Source organism: Xiphophorus couchianus, chromosome 18 (genome assembly GCF_001444195.1).
Source record: "Xiphophorus couchianus chromosome 18, X_couchianus-1.0, whole genome shotgun sequence".
In the NCBI taxonomy this organism is placed as follows: domain Eukaryota; kingdom Metazoa; phylum Chordata; class Actinopteri; order Cyprinodontiformes; family Poeciliidae; genus Xiphophorus; species Xiphophorus couchianus.
In genome coordinates this window covers 3,623,863-3,644,469 of record NC_040245.1, presented here as the reverse complement: position 1 = coordinate 3,644,469, position 20,607 = coordinate 3,623,863, and the positions used below count along the sequence as shown (strand labels likewise).

General features: G+C 40.4%; 2 protein-coding genes across 3 annotated transcripts; one reads left to right on the top strand and one right to left on the bottom strand.

Moving 5' to 3' along the window:
* Nucleotides 1–492: 492 nt before the first annotated feature.
* LOC114133498 (insulin-like growth factor-binding protein complex acid labile subunit) lies at nucleotides 493–6,261 on the top strand. 2 transcript variants are annotated; one of them, XM_027999473.1, is made up of 3 exons: nucleotides 494–1,046; nucleotides 1,245–1,466; nucleotides 3,379–6,261. In XM_027999473.1, exons 2-3 carry the CDS (start codon nucleotides 1,251–1,253, stop codon nucleotides 5,137–5,139), a joined length of 1,977 nt encoding a protein of 658 aa, XP_027855274.1. In that variant the 5' UTR covers nucleotides 494–1,046; nucleotides 1,245–1,250; the 3' UTR covers nucleotides 5,140–6,261. The 2 variants fall into 2 exon arrangements, with proteins under 2 accessions (XP_027855273.1, XP_027855274.1); XM_027999472.1 differs by having other exon boundaries at nucleotides 493–1,466.
* Nucleotides 6,262–6,812: 551 nt separating this feature from the next.
* Nucleotides 6,813–20,588, bottom strand: LOC114161975 (zinc finger protein 845). The gene is made up of 12 exons (XM_028045705.1): nucleotides 20,415–20,588; nucleotides 19,114–19,408; nucleotides 18,977–19,024; nucleotides 17,444–18,876; nucleotides 15,184–15,480; nucleotides 13,812–13,910; nucleotides 13,554–13,731; nucleotides 12,050–12,117; nucleotides 11,116–11,235; nucleotides 10,086–10,353; nucleotides 8,626–9,371; nucleotides 6,813–7,272 (listed from the first exon to the last, which is right to left on the bottom strand). The coding sequence occupies exons 1-12, from the start codon at nucleotides 20,541–20,543 to the stop codon at nucleotides 7,006–7,008; spliced, it is 3,948 nt and encodes a 1,315-aa protein (XP_027901506.1). The 5' UTR covers nucleotides 20,544–20,588; the 3' UTR covers nucleotides 6,813–7,005.
* Nucleotides 20,589–20,607: the final 19 nt, after the last annotated feature.

Here is a 20,607-nt window from a genome sequence, read left to right as displayed (position 1 = left end):
TCTGGAGGTTTTTAAAACGGCTCATTTTTCAGATACAAACAAAAATGTATTACTTGTCAAGAATCAGCTGGTTATATTTATTAGAAGCAGTAGAGACACAAATACAAGTATAAAAATGTGCAAAGTGTGAATTTTTGCTTAATACATTCACTTTAAAATACACCAACTCAAGTGCTCCCAATAAACTGATTATGGTTATTTTTAACCAATCAGAGGCTGACAAAGTCATGACATCATCCCAGGTTGTTTAAAGACTTGGTAAGATAAATGAACACAAACTTCTGACTTCCAGAATGTTAATGTTGCATACTAACCTTACTCACCTGGTCGGGTAGTAACTAGTTACATTTACTTAAGTAACTTTTTGGAAAAATGTGTGTTTTGTAGTTTCAGGTGTTTTTTATTGACAGAAACTGATTTGGAAACATTTTCTTTTGCCTGACTCTGTTACTTTGTAATTATATAAATTATTTTAATTTCAGTCTCTAAAATATCACGTAACTATATTTTGGTCTGTCTGATGATGTAATTTTTAAATCTTAAATTGTTTTGATGTTTTGATCAGTTACTTTGTTCGTCAGTCGACTTTTTACCAGTTAGTTTTTTACTCTCACTTGCGTGATTTCTTTTTACTTTTGATTGATTAAAGATATGTTGAAGTAGTGCTGCTCTTACTTGAGTGCAGTTTCTGGGTACTCTGCCCACTTCATCATATTCAGACAGGTTCAAACTAATTTTCCTGATCCTTTTTAATGTAATCGTACAGCATTATTTTGTTAAAAGTGGAAAAATTGAAAGAAAAGCCCTCAAACCTTTAGAAAACAACTCAGGCGGTGACCACTAGGAGTCCCTTTTTCTCTCTTTAAAAAACACCTTCTAAGTTTTCTCTGCTGTTTCACCAGATGCATCTAAAAGACACTCAAACCTAAAAAAAAAAAAAAAAAAAAAAAAAAGTCCCCACAGTTGGTTTTGAGCCGTTAGATCAATAAACCCTCCTGTCACGTCTGAAGAGCACACACTTCAAGGAATCGCTGCTTTCTAGTGAGGTAAGATTTGATTTAAACCTAAATTTACATTTAAGTGCATTAATATCTAAAATATAAAACAGTAAAACATAAATGTTGAAACCTGCTTGCTTGTTTCTTTTATACTTTTTGTCCAACATGAGTCACAAATAGTGTGTTATGGGGTTGTAAAAGAAGGACCATGTTTGAATTTAAATGTTTTTCTGTGTTTTGCTGCAGCTGACGATGCTAGCAGCGCTAACTCTGGCCTCTCTGGGCCTCTTGGCGCGGGCGTCGGACCTCTGCCCGCCCGCCTGCCGCTGCTTCGACAACCTGACCACGGCTGACTGCCGGGACAAAGGCCTGACCCAGATACCGCCGCTACCGGCCGGAACGCTGAAGCTCTTCATCTTGAACAACAAGATCGAGGAAATACCCGAGAACGGGCTGAATGAGCTGCAGGTACGCAGCTGCATGCTGCAGTTTGCTGATACACGCAACGCGCTGTGGGTTGTTGGTTAAACGCTGCTGCTGTGGCCTCTGAACTGACATAGCAAGCAGAAGCTTTGTGAAACCAGCTGACACACATACAGCCTTGGTAGCAGGAAGTTCACTGGTGCTTTCTCAATGTGTTCGATTCAGTTTATCTACACACCAACAACTCTACACAAATGTCATTTCAAGGCAATTAATAAAAAAAGTAATTTCAATTCAATCAAAGATATATTTTCTTGGACAGAGGTGTCCAAAGTGAGGCCAGGGGGCCATTTGTGGCCCTTGGAGTGGTTCTGTGCGGCCTCTAGCCACAATTTAGGAATGGATGAATGAGACTTTCAATGACACATTTATATGTTCTATTGAAAATTTTAGGTGTTTGTATTTCATCAGCCCGGTTTTGTTGTTTTGTTTTTTTAGTTAGCATGGCCTCAAATCTGCTCAAAAACAGACTTAAGTCACAAATGGGCTCCTTAAAGTTAAGGGTTTTCAAAGATAGTTTCATTTTTGTTGCAGGTAATAAACTAAAAATTATGTTTTGACCAACAAGTTAGGAAATTGTTCAACGTTGAAATTATTTTTCTGGCATTTTAATTAAAAATACTTATTAATTTGTTGCCCACCAGGTAGAATTATGTAGCATTTTTAAAAGGTTTGCACACCACTGCCTGCTGGAGGCTGATTTACAACAACAAAAAAGCACACCACACTTTTCAGATTTTTATCACCTTATTTCTTTCTGATGACCAAATCTCCTGAAACTAAGATTAGCTGATTGTTACTTGTGAAAATGTAAAGAAAATGTGTTTTTTGGTTTAATATAAACTTTTAAAGAAAGTTATGCGTTTTCAGTGGCTGTTAAAATCAATCCTGTGTGTTTTGTTGTATTTTTCTTTAATTACAAGAATAAAGTCACAGTATGTTAAGACACAATATTAACAGAAGAAAGTGGTTTTAAAGAGAAAAAGGCTTTGATGGTTATTCAGATCTGATGGGACCAGTTCAGCCTCACTGGTTTTCTTTGACATAAACTCAGTTTTGATTATTTGTTTCTGTTACTGATAATAATTTGATGCTCGTTAGTTAAATGTTTATCTTCAGAAGATGCTCAACATTCCTCTTTATTTTTTGTAGTAGTTCCCATAAAGTTGCAATTTTATTCTCAACTTATGACAACTTTATGATCGTACAATATTCTTTTATTATTTGACAGTTATATTATTCTTGTATTTGTCGATTTATTATCGTGTTATTACCGTATTCTCGTAATATCACAACTTTATGATTGTGTTGTTACAGCTATTGTTGTATTATTACCATATTACCATGTTATCACAACCTCATTCTCCTGTTATTACAAATTTATTCTTGAAATATCAACTTTATTCTTGTATTGTTACAACTTTTCCCATATTATTAAGACTTTCTTGTAGTATTACGACTTTACTCTTGTATTATCATGACTATTCTGGTAATATTATGACTTTAATCATATTATTATGACTTTCTTTGCGTACTTTAACCACTCCCATAATACAGCATTATCCTCGTAATTACGGCTATTCTTGTATTATTACAGATTTATTCTCGTATTACTATATTGTCGCATTATAACAATTTTACTCTTGCATTATTACTTTTTGTTGTAATATTGCATCTTTATTCTCATCTTACTATGACTTTATTCGCATAAATATGATTATTTGAGTAATATTACAATTTTATTCTCATAATATTTTGACTTTACATTCGTAACTTTGCGACTTTATTCCCCTGTTATGACTTTACTGCTCCGGCGTTCTAATATCCCAAATGATAAATGTAGAACTTCGTTTTTTGTTGCCGAATGCATCTCTAACCTCCTCCGTGTGACCTCCAGGTCCTGGACCTGACCCAGAACCAGCTAAGTGCCTCCCTGAACCCGGTTTGGCCCGCTATGACCAACCTGACCAAGCTGCTGCTGCGCGACAACGACCTGGCGTCTCTGCATCCGGCCCAGTTCCTGAACTGCCCCGCCCTCGTCTTCTTGGACCTGAGTAAGAACCACATCAAGCATCTCACGCCGGAGTTCCTCTATGGCTTGGCCAATCTGAAGACGCTGCTCCTGAGCCACAACCAGATCGAAACGCTGCAGGCGGAGGTTCTGGACAACGTCGTCGGCCTCACAGAACTCCACCTGGACTTCAACAGGTTGAGGGAAATAGAGAGCGGCGTCTTCAGGAGCTCCGCCATGTTGAGGAAGTTAGATTTGTCCAACAACCGGATAGTAAAAGTGGAGGATGGGAGTTTCAGAGGAGCGGCTGGTTTGAAACATCTGGATCTGAGTGGAAACCAGCTGGTCACCATTCCAGCCGATTCCTTCTCCTCTCTGACTGAACTGGATCATCTCTATTTGACGAGCAACAACCTGACGGATCTGTCGGACAGATCGCTGTCTGGCCTGAACAACCTGACTGATCTGGATCTGAGTCGGAACCAGCTCGCCTCTCTCCCAAACGAAGTCTTCAAAGACCTGGCCAAGCTCAGGTTTCTGGATCTCTACAGGAACCGACTGACAGAACTCCCGCCGGATGTTTTCAGGAGTTTGAACAATCTGTCGGATCTGCAGCTGGACGGAAACCAGATCTCAACGCTGCCGCTGGAGGTTTTCGCCGCATTGCACAAACTTCAAGACCTGCTGCTGTCTCAAAACCACATCCTGGAGCTCCACCCTGCTCTGTTCGCCAACATGCCGTCTCTGCAGAACCTTCAGCTGGCCCACAACGCCCTGACGCTGCTACCAGAGGGCCTTTTCCACAAGCTCCAGGCGCTCAAAGAGCTTCACCTGCAATACAACCGCATCGCTTTCCTCCACCAGTCAGTCTTTGACGGTTTATCAAAAGTAACCAGAGTGAATCTCTCCAACAACCGTATTTCATCTCTACACTCAGACCAGTTCAGGGAGCTTTCCAGGTTAAAAGACTTGAAACTGGACAGAAACCAGTTGGTTAAGCTTCCCTCAAATCTTTTCACTGCTCTTGGGAAACTTGTGACGTTGGATCTGGGCCACAATAATCTCTCGGAGTTGTCCTCAGACACTTTCAAAGGGTTGATCCACCTTAAGAACCTGATTCTGAGCTTCAACTCGCTCCACAGCGTCCACTACAACGCCTTCCAGGATCTGGGCAGCCTCCACACACTGCTCCTGCAGAACAACAGCTTGGAGAGTTTAACCCCCGAGCTCTTCCACCCGCTGCCAAAGCTCAGGGAGCTGAACCTGGACGGAAACAAGCTGGGTCGCCTCAATCCTCGTCTCTTTCAGAGGCTTAAAGACCTCCAGGAGCTGAGCCTGAAGTCCAACCGGCTCCTGTCTTTAGAGACCAAGACTCTGAAGCCTCTAAAGAAGCTTTCACTCATCTACCTCTCTGATAATATGTGGAACTGTACAAGCGTTGATATTTTCTACTTGTGCAACTGGGTTAAGGTAAATACAGAAAAACTAAACGATAAGCCGGTCTGCTACTTCCGGTCCGAATCGAAGTCGCCCCTCTTCTTACTGGATCACTGCGCTGCCGCTGCGCGCTGCCCGCCTTCGTTTCCTCTACAACTGCTGAGCGTCCTGACGCCTTCTCTCATCGCTGTAGCCCACAGCTTCCTCTGAAGTGGTTCGCACTTCCTGTACGTCCTCTGCCTTTATTCGTCTGCACTCCAAGATCAAACGGCGCAGGCAAGAAGATCTGAGCAAATCCAACTAAAACTCAAAGAACGCAACGGCTAAAGCCTCCGTCACATTCAAAGGGCTTTATATGATGGACCAACTCAAAGAGGCGCACATTAGGGCTTCTGTAGGTAGAAAAAAAGGAGGAGGAAATCTAAGAAATTTTCTAGAAAAAAAAAAAATCTCAGTTAAAAGGTTGCACATTTGGGGCGTGCCGCGGTGGCGTAGGGGACAGCGCGACGCATGTTTGGAGGCCTTGAGTCGCCGTTGCGGGTTCGACTCCCTGACCCGGCGATGTTTGCCGCATGTCTTCCCCCGTTTCCTGTCAGCCTACTGTCATATAAGGGGCACTAGAGCCCACAAAAGACCCCCTGGAGGGGTAAAAAAAATTAAAAAATTGCACATTTGCCAGATAAAGTTCTGAATTTTTTAGATTAAACTTCAAAAGTTTAATCTCTCCGCAAGTTTGCTAAAAAAAAAAGAAAAACTTAAATTTTCTAGAAAATTCAAAGAAAATTGCTTAAAAAAAACAAACAGAAATTCAGATGAATCTAAACTTTGATGTTTTTTTATAGATAACTTCTGAGATTAAGTTCCTTGATTTTCTTGGCAAATTTCTGAGTCTTTTCCAAGCAAACTTGTCACTTTTCCAAAAGTGACAGAAATGTCATTTCTAGAGAATTCTGAAATTAATCTAAAAATGTTTGTTTTTTTTCTAGCAATTGTTTGACTGTACAATCTCAGAAATTTTCAGGGGCTTTTTGTCCTAGAAAATTTCCAGTTGTCTAGAAAATGACTGAGTGTTTTTGGTTCACACTTCTTGTACGTCCTTTTCCTTCGTTGTCTGAACTCCAAGATCAAACAGCTGCACAACTTTTAGTTGGATCTGAGCAAATCCGACTAAAACTCAAATGTTCCTCCATTTGTTGTTTCTTTAAAACATTTGTTTTTCTTCAATCTTATGTTCAGCAGTTGGTTTTGATTGTTAAGGCTTTTTATTAGCAACATAAAAAGATTAGTTTGTAACTAATAATTTGTGTACCAAATAAACTTGAATAAATGAAACTTCTCGTTTTTTCTCCAATCATGAACCATTTTGTGTCTGCTGATTAAAATCACAACATAAAAATTTAAGGAAATTAGTTAGAAAATGTTATGCTTTCTTTCATCATAAATGCCATTAAATGTTTGTTGAAGGTGATGAACTCAGATTAACACAATTAGTTTCCTCTGCAAGCAGCTACAGATGGAAAAAGATTAAATTATTATTGTGAAAAGCTGTACATGTCAGAAACAACTTACCGTTCCAGGAAAACTGTTTATCTGCCGTCATCTGTGGCTATGCTAACTAGCCTTAGCATTCACGACGGCCTCTGTGGTGGAGAAAGAGCTGTAGCTTAACACAAAGTAAGAGTGATGGTGTGAGCATCGTGTACACACAAGTGATTGACATTACTAAGACCCTCCTCCTGTCCCTTGTTCTATAGACTCCTGCTAATTATTTCATTCATCTATATGTTGCAGGACTAGAATTTGACACCAAAAACCTTGAATTATATCTAGAAATTGATCTTTTCTGTAAATCTGCATTTTGTTGGGTCAACACTGGACAAAACGTCATCACATTCTTTATTGTTTAAATCAAAAAAATATTTTTACAGCTCTTTTAAGACCCAACAGACTCAGAAATAAGCCAAACGAACATCCAACCTACTGTCCAGAACTTTGGAAAAAAGTTCAGATATGAATCCATTTGAACAGCAACTGAGTCAATCCACATCCACAAACTGAACCAGATGATCTGTTGTTTCAAACGTAGAAACACTTGTGGTCCTTGAGGTTCCTCAGGTAGGAGAAGCTCTTCCCACACCTGTCGCACATGAACGGTTTCTCCCCGGTGTGGATCTGCTGGTGAGCCTTCAGGCTGTTGCCCTGGTTGAAGCAGCGGCCGCAGATGTCGCAGCTGAACGGCTTTTCGCCCGTGTGGATGCGCTGATGCCTCTTCAGGTTTCCCGTGTTGCCAAAAGATTTCCCGCAGGTGTCACAGCTGAACGGTTTCTCGCCGGTGTGGACCACCTTAAGAAAGGGGGGGAAAGGGAAAGGTGGGTAAATTCAATGTTATGACACAAAATGAGTCATAAAGTCCTGCAAACGGGTGGAAATGAACACATCTATAATTCTTTTGTTCTTATTTATTTGATGGGAACAGGAATACATTTTAACATAGCATGAATAGTTATGGCTAATTTCCAAAGTTCATCCCTGAAAGTTTTTACATAAATAATATCATATGATATACTGATAGCTTACATGCCATCATCATCATCATGTTGGCTTACACAAGTATGATAACTAACTTTAAGTTAGCATTAGCTAAAATGCTAATGCTAGCAAAAAGCTAATTTAACTTTCGCTAATCCTCTAATAGTCTAATGTTTTGTTTAGAGCTTGTGCTAATTTTAATGAGCTATTGTTAGCTGTGTTTCCATTGACCTTAGAAATTTGATGAATTGGAATTACAAAAATAAATTCACTTAATGGAATCACGCCAATAAAAAAAAAACTTTTTATAAAAGGTTTTATCGAGGTGGTTTTTCAGCAAAATGTCAAAATTGGTTTATTTCATAAAGCTGCAATGTAGACACTTTTTAATGTCACCTTCATGTAAATCAACAACCAGATGCTACTGCTAATGGAAAAGACAAAGAAGATGACAGGAAGTGGTAGGAGGTGGATGATGCAGCAAGTTTTTTAATAACTTATTGCATAAACAAACTTATTCATGTCTGATTTTAACTGCATTTGTTATTTAATGGGAAAAACCACAATTGTAAAATTGCGTTATTTTTATATTAGCTAAACATCAACAAAGTTTTGCGCACATTTGTAATGGAAATGCAGCTACTATTGATATCATGACTTCACCGAGAACAGAGGGGATTCGACTGTGCAAACATTTACACATTAATTTTAAATAAAGCAAACTTTATAATATTTTCAACGCTTAGTACATTTTTATTTCTGCAGAAGCTGCCAGTGGTGTGTTCGACTGAGTTCTCAGTTTATTCATAAGAAACCTAAATTTTTAGGGGAAAAAAAGCAGCTTTTGTATCAAATAGATCATCAGTAATCAGTATCCTGCTAAACGACCCAGTGATCCATTTTTTATGCTTACAGCTGTGATGCTTCTGAGCAACATTATATTTAAACCCCTAATATCATGAAAAAAGAAAATCGTAAGTTAATAATTAAAAGTTCCTAGACACTGTTAGCGAAGCCAATAATTATTAACCTAGATGTATATTAACTCTATTAAACATTGGACATTCTGCTGCTTTTTGTACCTTTTTAGGATGAAAAATTAGTTCAGCAGAGAGTGAAATGTTGGTTATTTAATAGGAAAACTTCAAATTCTGCAGAGAAACCCACCTGATGTGATTTCAGGCTGCTTTGCTGCGTGAACAGACGTCCGCAGATCTCGCAGGCGAACGGCCGCTCGCCGCTGTGCGCCTTCAGGTGGATCTTCAGGTAGCTGGACGACTTGAAGCTCTTCCCACAGATCCTGCAGCAGTGAGGTCTCTCCAGCGTGTGCTGCTGCTGGTGTTCCCGCAGCTCCGTGATGGTGCACAGGCGCTGGTCGCAGTGCACACAGCTGCACGGGATGGTCATGGCGTGCGTCTGGGTGTGCTTGCGTAGGGACTCCATGCAAGGCACCACGGTGTTGCATGCGACGCAGGTGAGTTTCCTCTCGTCCAGGTGAAATGTCCGTTGGTGCATCTTCAAGGCGTTCTTCTGGATGAAAGATTTCCCGCAGGTCTCGCAACTGAAGGGACGCTCCCCGGTGTGCAGTCGCTGGTGGCCCTTCAGCGTGTCCGCCTGGTTGAAGCTTTTGCCGCAGGTGTCGCATTTGTACGGCTTTTCGCCGGTGTGTATGCGCAGGTGACGCTGCAGGTTACCCGGTATGGTGAAGCCTTTGTCACAGTAGTGGCAGTTGTACAATCGCTCGCCGGTGTGGACCCTCCGGTGCAGCTTCAGGCCGTGAGCTCTGTAAAAACTTTTGCCGCATTGGTCGCAGCAGAACGGACGCACGTCGCCGTGGAGACGCTGGTGGTTCCTCAAGAGCTGCTTCAAGGTGAAACCCTTCCCGCAAACGTCACAAGTGTGAGGCCTCTCATCTGCAAACGGGAAGAAAACCAGAAAAATGTAAGAATACATTGCAAACCCTGAGTTTACCGTTGTTTTCAAAGACGTTTTACAAAACAATAAGCAAGCATTATAACAGCTGTTTTTTATATCTTGGGTCTTAATTCGGACCTTTTAAAAATGTATTGCTTTCACTATTTCACTACTTTGTCCTTTATTGAGCTCTGGAAATATTTTTTGGTGCCATATTTAATACACAGAACATTAAACATAACATTAGAGAAAGACGTACAGGTTTCCAACAGTTTCTCTGCATTCCATCATTTAAGTAAAAAAATATTTTAAATACAGGAAAATTTTTCAGTTTTGATATATTTGTCTTCTTTTATTGGGCTCATCGTCTGACTGGCTTAAGTTATCCTGATGTATCTCTGTAGTTGTGCTGCTATAGGCTTAGGCAACCAGAGGACAAACTGACCACTGCTCACTCTGCTACTTTCTCCTACTACTCTCCATTTTTGCATTACGTCAACTTTGAACTTGTTTTTTCACTTCATAGAAACTACATCTAGCCTGTTGTTTTGTTTATTGTTTGTGTATTTGCTTTGTCTTCTCGAGCCTTTAAACCAATCTAAATAATTAACTGAACTTGTTTTGATTACTCGGTCCAGTTGGAACGGATGTACTTGATTTGGAATCTACATGCGTCAGTCACTGCATACAAACTGAACTGAGGGGAAACTTGCCCTTGTGAATCAGCATGTGAGCGCTGAGGCTGCGCTGGAAGGAGAAGCCCCGCCCACACTGGGAGCAGACCAAGGGCTTGTCGCTGCTCGCTCCGTGAATGGACTGGTGCGCTTTGAGCTGCAGCAGGTTGCTGAAGGTTTTCTTGCAGAGCCTGCAGCTCAGGGGCGACTCCCTCTGACCCCGGCTCTCCTTCGGCGCTCGCACCCGCGACCTGGGCTTCACCAGGCCTTTAGCTCTGATGGTGTAAACCGAGTCGTCCATCTCCACCTGAAACATGATGGAAGGTTGTGGTTTGTAGCCAAAAATCGTTTGTCATTCATCCAACAGCGTAAAATCTCTTTTTCAGCTTTTGTTTCATATCAAAATCAAGGCTTTAGTCTATATTTAAGTTACAAATACAGAGAAATTCTGTCACAAAATTTACTATGTGATAAATTGTCAAAGAATTTATTGCGATAAACGAGAATTTTGTTGTTTTAAACCCACTTTCAACTGATGTGATGGTAATAAAGGCATCAGAATGCAAGAACACATTCTCAAAAATCAACAAACTTTTAACACTGGAAGTGGAAAACATTTTAAATATCCAAGATAAACCAACTAAACAACAAACAAAATGGATTATGAAGTCTCTGTAAACAAAATTATCCTTCAAAAAGAAGTTTTAGTTGAGAACCAAACACTTCCCGTAGGTCTCGCTGCCTTTATCATCCAGTGTTTGGTAGATAGAGAAAAACGATGGAAATTATTATATAATTCAAATTATCATGTGATTATTTGATTCATTGCTTATTGTGACACAAAGTATTTGTCTTGTTATAACCAAGCTTTTATAAAAAGTCTATCCGGAGACATTTACTAAAAAGCCAACTTTGCCTTTACCTACATTTGCTTTTATTTAATTCATTAAGGCGTTTGGAAAGAAAATCTTTTTAATGTAAACCTTTCACATTAATCACAAGCGTTAACGTTAACAGTCCTAGTTAAAACCCACAGCTTCCAGACAAACAGGTTTATGAAGCAGCTGACCGTGTAGTCTGGGCCGTCTTCCTGGGCGGGATCGTTTCGGTTCGGGTCGGAAATGCCCGAGGCCTTCAGGATCTCCTGCTTCAGTAAAACCGACTGGATGCTGTCCTGACCGGAGACAGACTGCAGGTGAGACAGGAAGAATCAGTCACACATAATCCTGATGCGTCACTTTAAGTCTGGATCTGGATGCCGAGCAGCTGGAAGGAGTTTTGGTTTCACTTTTGAACGTTTGCCATGATGAATAATCTTGGCATTAAAGGATTGTTTCTAATTAGCATCTCAAAAGCTCAAATAATATCTGCACTGCAAAAATGAAATCTTAAGTATTTCTGGTCTATTTTCTTGTGGAAACATCTTGGTACACTTGAAATATGATAAAGCTCATTTACAAGTAACTTTTCAGTAAGAAATGTGAGCTTATTTTAAGTCAATAATATCTTAATATTGTTGAAAAAGTTCTAGATCCACTGGCAGATTATTTCACTTGTAATCTGGGAAAAATGTCTTGGCATCAGTGAAATAATCTGCCAGTGGATCTAGAACTTTTTCAACAATATTAAGGAATTATTGATTTAAATCAAGCTCCTTTATCTTGCTGAAAAGTTTAATCATATTTCAAGTGCACTAAGATATTAGCACTAGAAAATAGACCAAAAATATGTTTTATGTTTTTGCAGAGTGAACCAAATCCCAGAGGAATTGAGAAAGAGGCTTCATGGAGAAGGAGGAAGTTCAAATCCTTTATTTTCCTACTCCAACATCTCTCTGCGTGGATTTCTAACCATAAAGAGATTTAAATATCGGATTCAAGGCATCTAATCATGGACTTCTTCCCCAATCAACATCCGGGAGAATATCAGGAGTTTTCGAACAGAACTGTCATTTAATAAGGCTTAAATTGATCAACAAAACTCACTACGAGCCATAAATTTACCTCACAAGTTCTGCTTTTCCACAGGTGAATAATAGGCGACCTCCTCACTCCGCTTTCACCACCAAAAACTAAAACAAACAAAAAAAGAGCAACATGAGTTACAGACACGTCACAATGTCATATATGCATAATTCAATAAATAATCAACTAAATGTTTAATAATTAAAACATGAGTGAAGAACATGCTACACGCTACTTTCACTATTAAACAGCCCTGAGTTCAGCTGCTGTTTTTCTTTGGTTTGATGAAATCAAACCTCTAAATAATTATCAATAATTTTATGTTTTCTCTGCTTGATCCCAGTGATTTCATCCTAAACAGGCGGACATTTTTTCAGTCGTCTTTCAACATGCCTGATTAAGAGACAATGTGGATTTTTATTATATTAGAAAGATATTATATTAAATATCTTTCTGACATTATTGATCAATTATATATAAAAATATTGTATTAAAATTTAATTCATTGAGGCCCTTTCTGACCTGTAAATAAAATACTTTTTGCATTCTTTTAGTTGATTAATAACACATTTGAGCAATAATTAGATTATTTATTATTTATTGAATTAACATGTTTTATCTATATATTTCATTTTTTATGAAAATGAATGACCTATTTGACTATTTAATGATTTATTGTTGGCACTTTTAACTATCCATGTATTTAGGCGTCATTTTGTGACAGAATTTAAAACAGAGGGTTAAAGGTCATCTGTTATGATTCCTCAAACAGGTTAGGATAAATCTATGTCTATAAACAAACATGTTCCTATTCTTTGCACAAAAAGATAGTGAGATTTTAGTCTGATCAGTTCTGCCTATTTGGAGCTGTTTTAGGGCATCCTGTCACTTTAAATCCAAATAATCTGCTGCTGGCCACGCCCCCCAACTCAACTTTTACACTCACATCACATCAGTTTGCAGTCAGATGCAAACTGATTTGCAATTACGCAACTGTACATCTTTAAAAAGCAGAAGTGGAGCCTCCTGCACAACCACCAAAGATGCAGCAAGTGGTATCTGGATGGTAAGTCAACAACAGAACACTTGTCTCTTCCAGCAGCCATTGTACAGTGCATACCGCAGTAAAACCAGCTGACCAAACATACTGGAGCTCAGCCTGGTTTGCTAGGTAACAGGCGGAACTCAGCTGGGGTTGCTAGGTAACTAGAAGTTTGTGCTGATTTGTGACTTTACATTCTGGAGGTTTTTAAAACGGCTCATTTTCCAGACACCAAAAAATATTCGCTTTTTTTTAAATGCTTGGGCTCTGTTTTTAGAAGTAGTAGAAACCCAAATTGAAGTATAAAAGCAAAATGTGAATTTTACATCAGAGGTCCCCCTTTAAGAACTGCCTGCCCTTCTAATATTTAAAGTCCTGTAGGAACTGATGGAAACTTTTACTTTGACAATTCAGAAGCAAATATAAGAAGGAACCGTGATATATTTGCTTTGCTGCAGCTGGAAGTGAAGTCGGGCAGAGTGAAGACGGTCGGGCGCTCACCTCTGCACAGATTCCCCGGGGATCCTTCCTCTTCTTCTCTCCTCTCCTCCGTCTGCTCCTCCGTCACTTCCTCCTGGCCTCCCAGCTCTGCGCTTCCCTCCATCACCAGCTTCAGGTCCATCTCCACCTCCCTCAGCCTCGTCTTCAGGTCTTCGATCTCTGCCGCGCCCTGGGACACCTGCAGCACCAGCAGAGCGCCTTAAAATCTGAGCCGCTTAGATTCAGGACGAAAACGGAGGGTAAAAGCTGGCGGCCTACTTCGAGATGCAGCACCGACGAACTTTCCTCAAACAGCTGGCAGATCTTCTCCACGGCTTCCTGAGCCAGAGACGCCAGGAGGATGTTGAAGTGCATCACCTTCAGGAGAAAAAGCAAACCGCTAAATTCTGTCAAATGACGAAACATCACAACTGAAATGAGTAGATTTAAAAACACAATAACAGAATGATTTGCAGGGACGCAAATCACAACATCTGAGGTTTAGTTTATTGAAAAACAGCTGAATTGACATAAAGTGTTTATTTGTACTGAATTACACTTTTTTACTAACTCTGCACCAGCACAGCTCACTTTAATACACTAATAGCTTCTAGGTCAAACATGTGCAAACAACTTTAATTTGTTCAATCAGTGTACTTAGGAGTATTACTAATGTAAAATAAATAATAAAGCAACTAAAGCAATAGGTTGACCACAGAAACAAACTTTTTTTTCAAATGGGTCAGAAAGTGCAATTAGGAACTCTAAATATAATGTAGAATAAATGGTAAAACACGACGTCGCAAAAAACAAAAAAGTATAATTACTGGTCATAAAACATGTGCAATGAAGGTTTTTTAGGTATCAATCCGAAACAAAGTAAATATCGGGTCGATAAAGCGATACCGATACTTTTTATAACAAATGTCTGACTTTTATGTGTTTTTCTGAGTTTTCCCTTTTTTAATTTAGACAAAGTTTATAGGTATCTACAAAACACCCTAATGCTATATTAATATGATCTGCGTGCGCTTTCTCCTAAAGAACAAAAAAAATCTAAGAATTGTAATTTGAGAGCAAATTAAAAAAATCTATTGGGAGGTAGATTTGAGAAACTGCAATATAAGAACAAAATATAATTTCGAGAGAAACTAAAACTAAAGTATTGATTTTCTTATCAAAATTATAATATATCTTATCAATATTACCTATATTTTGGCGCAACTGCACCAGTACAGCACACTTTAATACAACAATGGCTTTACAAGATTAGGATGATGTACTGCACTGTAATTTCACTACATATAATAGGCAGAAGCCATATAAGTGTCACAACAACAAGAATATCTGTGAAAAATTCAACATGAAAAATTCAGATGCTCCTAGATATACAAAAGGTAGACAGGCCTCGGCGTGTGTGTCCAAATTTGGAATAATCTGGATTATAATTAAATTTAAGTGAATTACAGCCTCATGTTTCCATGTCATTTTGGCGCAAAAATAAATCTAAGTGCAGATAAACCGCCGCATTAAACTCCGAAACAAACAGCTAGCTGCTGTACTTCTATGATCAGCTGTTTGTCTGGATCCCTGGAAACGGGGAAGCAACCAGAACCAGAACCAGAACCGAAACCAGCGGACTTTCAGCTACCTTCTGATCCAAACAGGACGATTGTTTATTTTCTGTCCAAGCCGGAGCCTCGTTGGGATCCGAGCTGCCGATAACTTTGTCCATTTCTGACATGGTGGCCGTTACCATGACGTCCAAAATGGCGCAGACTCGCGCCTCTAAATCGGACATGTTGCGGAAATTTACGTGGAGCTCGGTCGGTCCAACAAGTTTCTGTCCGTTTTGTTCAACGTTTATCCAACAACAGTGCAGAAATGTTGTTGTTAGGGTGGAAACCACGCGTGACACCAAGACAGCTTCTTTTTTCTTCTTCCTGGTTCACGCCCTTCAAAATAAAACACGCGTCACCACAACGTAACGTGTAATGTTGATTTTTGAAAAGTAGAAGCAAGGGAGGGAGTTAAAACTTGATCTTTAAGCTACAAATTCAGGTTATGATTTATACTATACAAAAAAGAGAAATTAGAGAGCATGTTATGAAATTTGATTCGTGATTTAGTTTTATTACGAATGTTTAAAGCGGAAGCACGGCTACGTCACTACACGAATGGTCAGCGCTCTCTAGAGGACAAATCAAAAACTGCAAGACCAAATTTTTTTTAAAATCTACATAATTTGTTAAATAGATGTGTATAACTATTACTCGTCTGTTTTTTCTTTCTTTCTTTAGATCAGTAAATGTGTTGCTTTTTATTTTATATATTTTTAACCTACTTCATGTTCGTAGGACTATACTGGTTTGGTTAACTTTTAAATAACTAAATAACATTTTTACTCAGAAATTGCTTCGTACATTCATGCTATATTTAATATTAATTCAGCTCAAAAATATTTTTTTAATCCCAAAGATAAATTAAATATTGCCTTATCATTCAGCCAGGATCCTATAGCAGTCTGACTCGCACTAAATCTGGAGAGGCCTCTGACTGAACATTGCTGATTTCTCATGAATTAGCATTCATGAGGAATCATGAATGCTAATATTCATTGAGCTTATTCATGAATAAGCTCAATATTCAGGGAGCAGAGATGAAATTTCACAGCAACATGTCCCGGATGACACCATCAACTGTTCTCTACTAATCCGCCTCCTTTGCTCTTGTTTGAATGCAGAGCAGGTGCTGTCATGTACATTTGTTATTCTTTTCTACTGTATCAGAAAAGAAAGTAGCACAATTTGTTTTTACAAATGTGAAACTGTTTTTACCTGTATTCAGTTGGATTGCATAAAAAAAGTGAAATGACTCAACCTTAATTAAACTATAGATCTAAATTAGATCTACTATGTAAGACTGACAAATTGACCTCTTTTTAGCAGATTTTGTTTTGTTTACTTAATTCACAGAGGGGGAAAAAATAAAACAGCATTACATTAATAAACTGAGTGTTTGCTGCCATCCAATGGTCAAAGGCAGTAACTACAGGGAGTTCAATTCCGTTTTTCTGTGTGCAGCGCAGAGTTACAACAAAATGTATCTGAAGGGATACTAAAAACAAACCGACCCGGTCCATATCCAAGTATGTCAGTGTAAATTATTCTCTTTACATCAAAAAACTGTAGATTTTTTTACTCTTCATTTGAGATTACCACACATTTCAACTTGCTTAAAGAAACAGTATTTAGTGTTTTCCAGGCACGTTGTGCTGTAAAATGGCCTCTGTTATCTTCAGTTGTTGTAAAAATGCTACATATGTCTAACATGACAAAAAAAAATTGACTTTGGAATTTAACGCCTTGAAATTGGGCCTCTGTCTCTTTAAGAAACTCCTGCTCTTTCTGAAACTCCGCCTTCAGGAAGTTGTGACAACTATCAACCCTTTTACGTTTCACCAGCATCGCTCTGAGAAGTAGCTCCTATAATGAGCTCAGCTGATGTACCACCATGTGTTTGCTAATTGATTCTGACTAGTCTGAAGGAGCCGAGTGGGGGAAGGTGCTCTGTGAGGCAGAAGCTCTGAAGCTTGGAAACTGCAGCTCAGAGGAGGAGCTGTGCCTCAAAGGTGGAGCTAGGGCCACCCAGACGTTTTGCATTGCTGACTGGTTGCCATGGAGATTCAAGGATTTTTCAAACATGCACGAAAGAATCAAGGCAACACTACAGGTGTGTTTTTAATGAGGGAGTAATTTTATAGCATGATATGAAGCTCACAAAAGTACATTTTACATAATACTGTCCCTTTAAAGAAACTGAAATCCACCATAAAGCAACATTAGAAGTTCTTGAAAGCTGAAGTGACCAATACTTGTCAAAAAAGCTTTTTATTTCTCACATCCATCCTATTTCTCACTGCAGTTATGTTTCCTGAGTAACCTGGAGTCTGAAAAGCCGAGCCCACAGCTGCTGCAGGAGTATGGCCTCTCTCCTGTGTGGACCTGCATGTGGAACTTGACATGTCCGAGCTGCCGGAACCGAGTCCCACACACCTCGCACTCATAGGGCTTCTCCCCCGTGTGGACACGGCGGTGTCGCAGGTAGTTGGTGTAGATACGGAAGTCCTTGCCGCACTGCTCGCACTTGTGCGGTTTCTCTCCAGAGTGCTGCAGCCTGTGGGACTTGAGCGCCTGGCGGATGACGAACCGCTTCCCACAGACATCGCACGCAAACGGCCTCTCCCCGGAGTGGATCCTCCGGTGGTACTCGTAGGTGGCTTTGTAGAAAAACGACTTGTCACATTGGTCGCAGGCATACTGTGCGGCGCCGCCGGCATGGATCAGCTCGTGCCTCTGCAGCGAAGCAGCTGAGTCAAAGCCTTTGCGGCAGGTGCCACAGCTGAACGCCGTCATGTCCAGCATGGTTTTGTCCCGCCGGTAGATTACCCTGCGCTCGCCTCTCTCCCGACCTCGCCTCTTTGACGCCTGCTTCTCCTCGTGTGCGGCTTTCTGGTGTTTCTTCAGCTGGCAGTTGTACAGGAACGTCTTCCCGCAGAGGTCGCACATGAATGCCTTGGCAGCGCCGTGGAGCAGCATGTGCGCCTTCAGCTTGTTGTCCTGCATGAAGGGCCTCCCGCATACCTTGCATGCGAATGGTTTCTCGCCTGTGTGAATGCGGATGTGCCTCTGGAGGTTCTGTCGAAGGGTGAATCCCGCCCCACACGTCTCGCAGGTGAACACCTTCCCTCTGTGGACTGCCTGATGCGTCCGGAGCGACCGCCTGCTGGAGAAGGTTTTGCCGCATGCCGTGCAGGTGAAGGGATGCTCACCAGTGTGGACACTACGGTGGCACTGCAGGCTGACGGCGCATCTGAAACTCTCCCCGCACTCTGAACACTTGTGTGGTTTCTCTGCCAGGTGTACCACCTGATGTGCCTGCAGGTTGTGCTTGGTTTTGAAGGCCTTCCCACAGGTCCCGCAGCTAAACGGTCGGAGGTCTGAGTGGACCAGCTGATGTGTCTTCAGATTCATCTTTGTCTTGAACAACTTCTCACAGCGCTGGCACTGGAAGCTAGCGTGTTTCTTCTCTTCGTGTCGCAGCAGGTGTTGCTCCAAAGTTTCTGCAGTCCTGAACTTCCTGGGGCAGCGGTCACAGGCGAACGGCCGCTGCTCCTTGTGAGTGTTCATGTGCTTTGCCAGGTGAAACCGACGGCTAAACCTCTTCTTGCAGAGCTCACACACAAACTCCTTTCCTTTAGGCTTCAGCGCTGCTTCCTGCGTCTTCTGGGATTCAGAGTTTTCCAGTTCAGGGATTTTTGGAGCAGCTAAATCCTCAGCAGCGTCTAAACAGAGAAAAAAACATTTTAACTGCTAATATTACAATGTACATGACTCAGAGTGTCATTCAGAAAACTTGCTAAGCTCTGTAAACATAAATCTGACCTTCTTCAGCAGAAGGAGACGAAGGCATCTGCATCGTCTCTCCAATGTCTGAAACAGAAATTAGAAACAGAAGAAGAGGAGCTGGGATCAGATTGAAAGAATGCAGAGTTCAGTTTTTCTGTTTCATGAAAACTCACCTTCCACCTCTGCAGAGGCTGCAGGAGGATTTCCATCGTCCATCTTTCTTTTCAGTCTAATAAGCGGCTTCTTGAGGAACACCGTGCTGCTCTGTTCCAGCAGCACCGGACCGCCGTTCAGCATGTTCTCCCGCCACAGCCGGGCGTTTTGCAAACCTTCAGCTGCGCTCTTCAGTTCGGCCTCCAGCTGTGCGTTTAGTTTGCGGTTTTCAGCGAGAAGCGACGAGGAGAGCTGCGAGAAAATGCTGCTGATCTTCCTGGCCGCCTCGCTGATCAACATGGCAGCAACATCCGGCTACAGGGAATAAAACGAAGGAAATTCAAACGGTGTTATCAAGTAAATATATCCGATGTTGATGTCATTTAATAGAAATACTATTTAACTGAAATAAACACGAGAATTTAGGACAACCCAGTTCTGTCTGTGGAAATAATTACTAACAAAAATGTTTCTGGAGAAAATTTTGGCATATAAATACTAAAACTGATATAAAACGAACCAGAAATGCTATCTTCTAAAACTGCACCTTTTATAGAAGCAGCATGTTAGAATAGCTCTGATTTATTATTTTTTAGACTTTTATATTTTTTCCCGTTAAACTGCTGCATGTTTGTAAAACTTTTCCTCTGGTTTTCTTTGCAGTGCATCAGGAAGGATTGTTGCTCTCACTTTTGGACAGTTACAGAGGCAACATGACACTGGTTTTACAACAACGTCTTCAGTCAGAGGCTTCTCCCTACTAGTTGCGAAACTGACTGCTACCACAAATCCTTCCTGCTCACAACTCTTTGAAGATACTTGGATTAAGACTTACGACAGCATTTAATTTTCCTTTGGGATAAATTAAGCATTTTGGGTTTGTAGTCAGTTGAATGTGCTTCATCGTCTGCTAGCAGACTACAATAAACACCAGAAAACATTCAATGAAATACAGTTTTTAAAAAAAGTCATTTTAAATGTGTGGCATACTTATTGTTCAATAAAGATTTTTTTAAAAACGAAAAACTTAAGGATTCATTTACTTACCTTTGTAAGCAGATAAAATGATTTTCCGCAGTTGCGCTTTAAAAATCACTTACTTTCCCTAAATACTTCAGAAAACTCCGATATCAGCTGTCAATAAAACTTTTTTTTAAGCAATAAAGGAATAAATATCTCGGTTTGTGCTGCTTTTGTTGAACACAGTCCGCCATCTTTGTTATGGCGCCGTTCCGTTACCGCTCTGGGTTTCGTCCCGACGACACAATCTCCCCCAGAAAACAACGTCTCTGATCCGGGTGTATAAGAACCGTGAACCCACCTGGCCTCTCAGAGTCCGCCTCGTTTTATCGGTTCCTTTGTCTGAAACTCCGAGAACATCGACCGCTGTCATTATGAGCGTCTCTAAAATGGATTTCACTTCGGAATAAAACACGGAGCTATCAGCCATTTTAAACTTTTTTTTTTTATGGCTGTCGAGGCAGCAGCGTTCTTCCGGAAATAGAATTAACTTC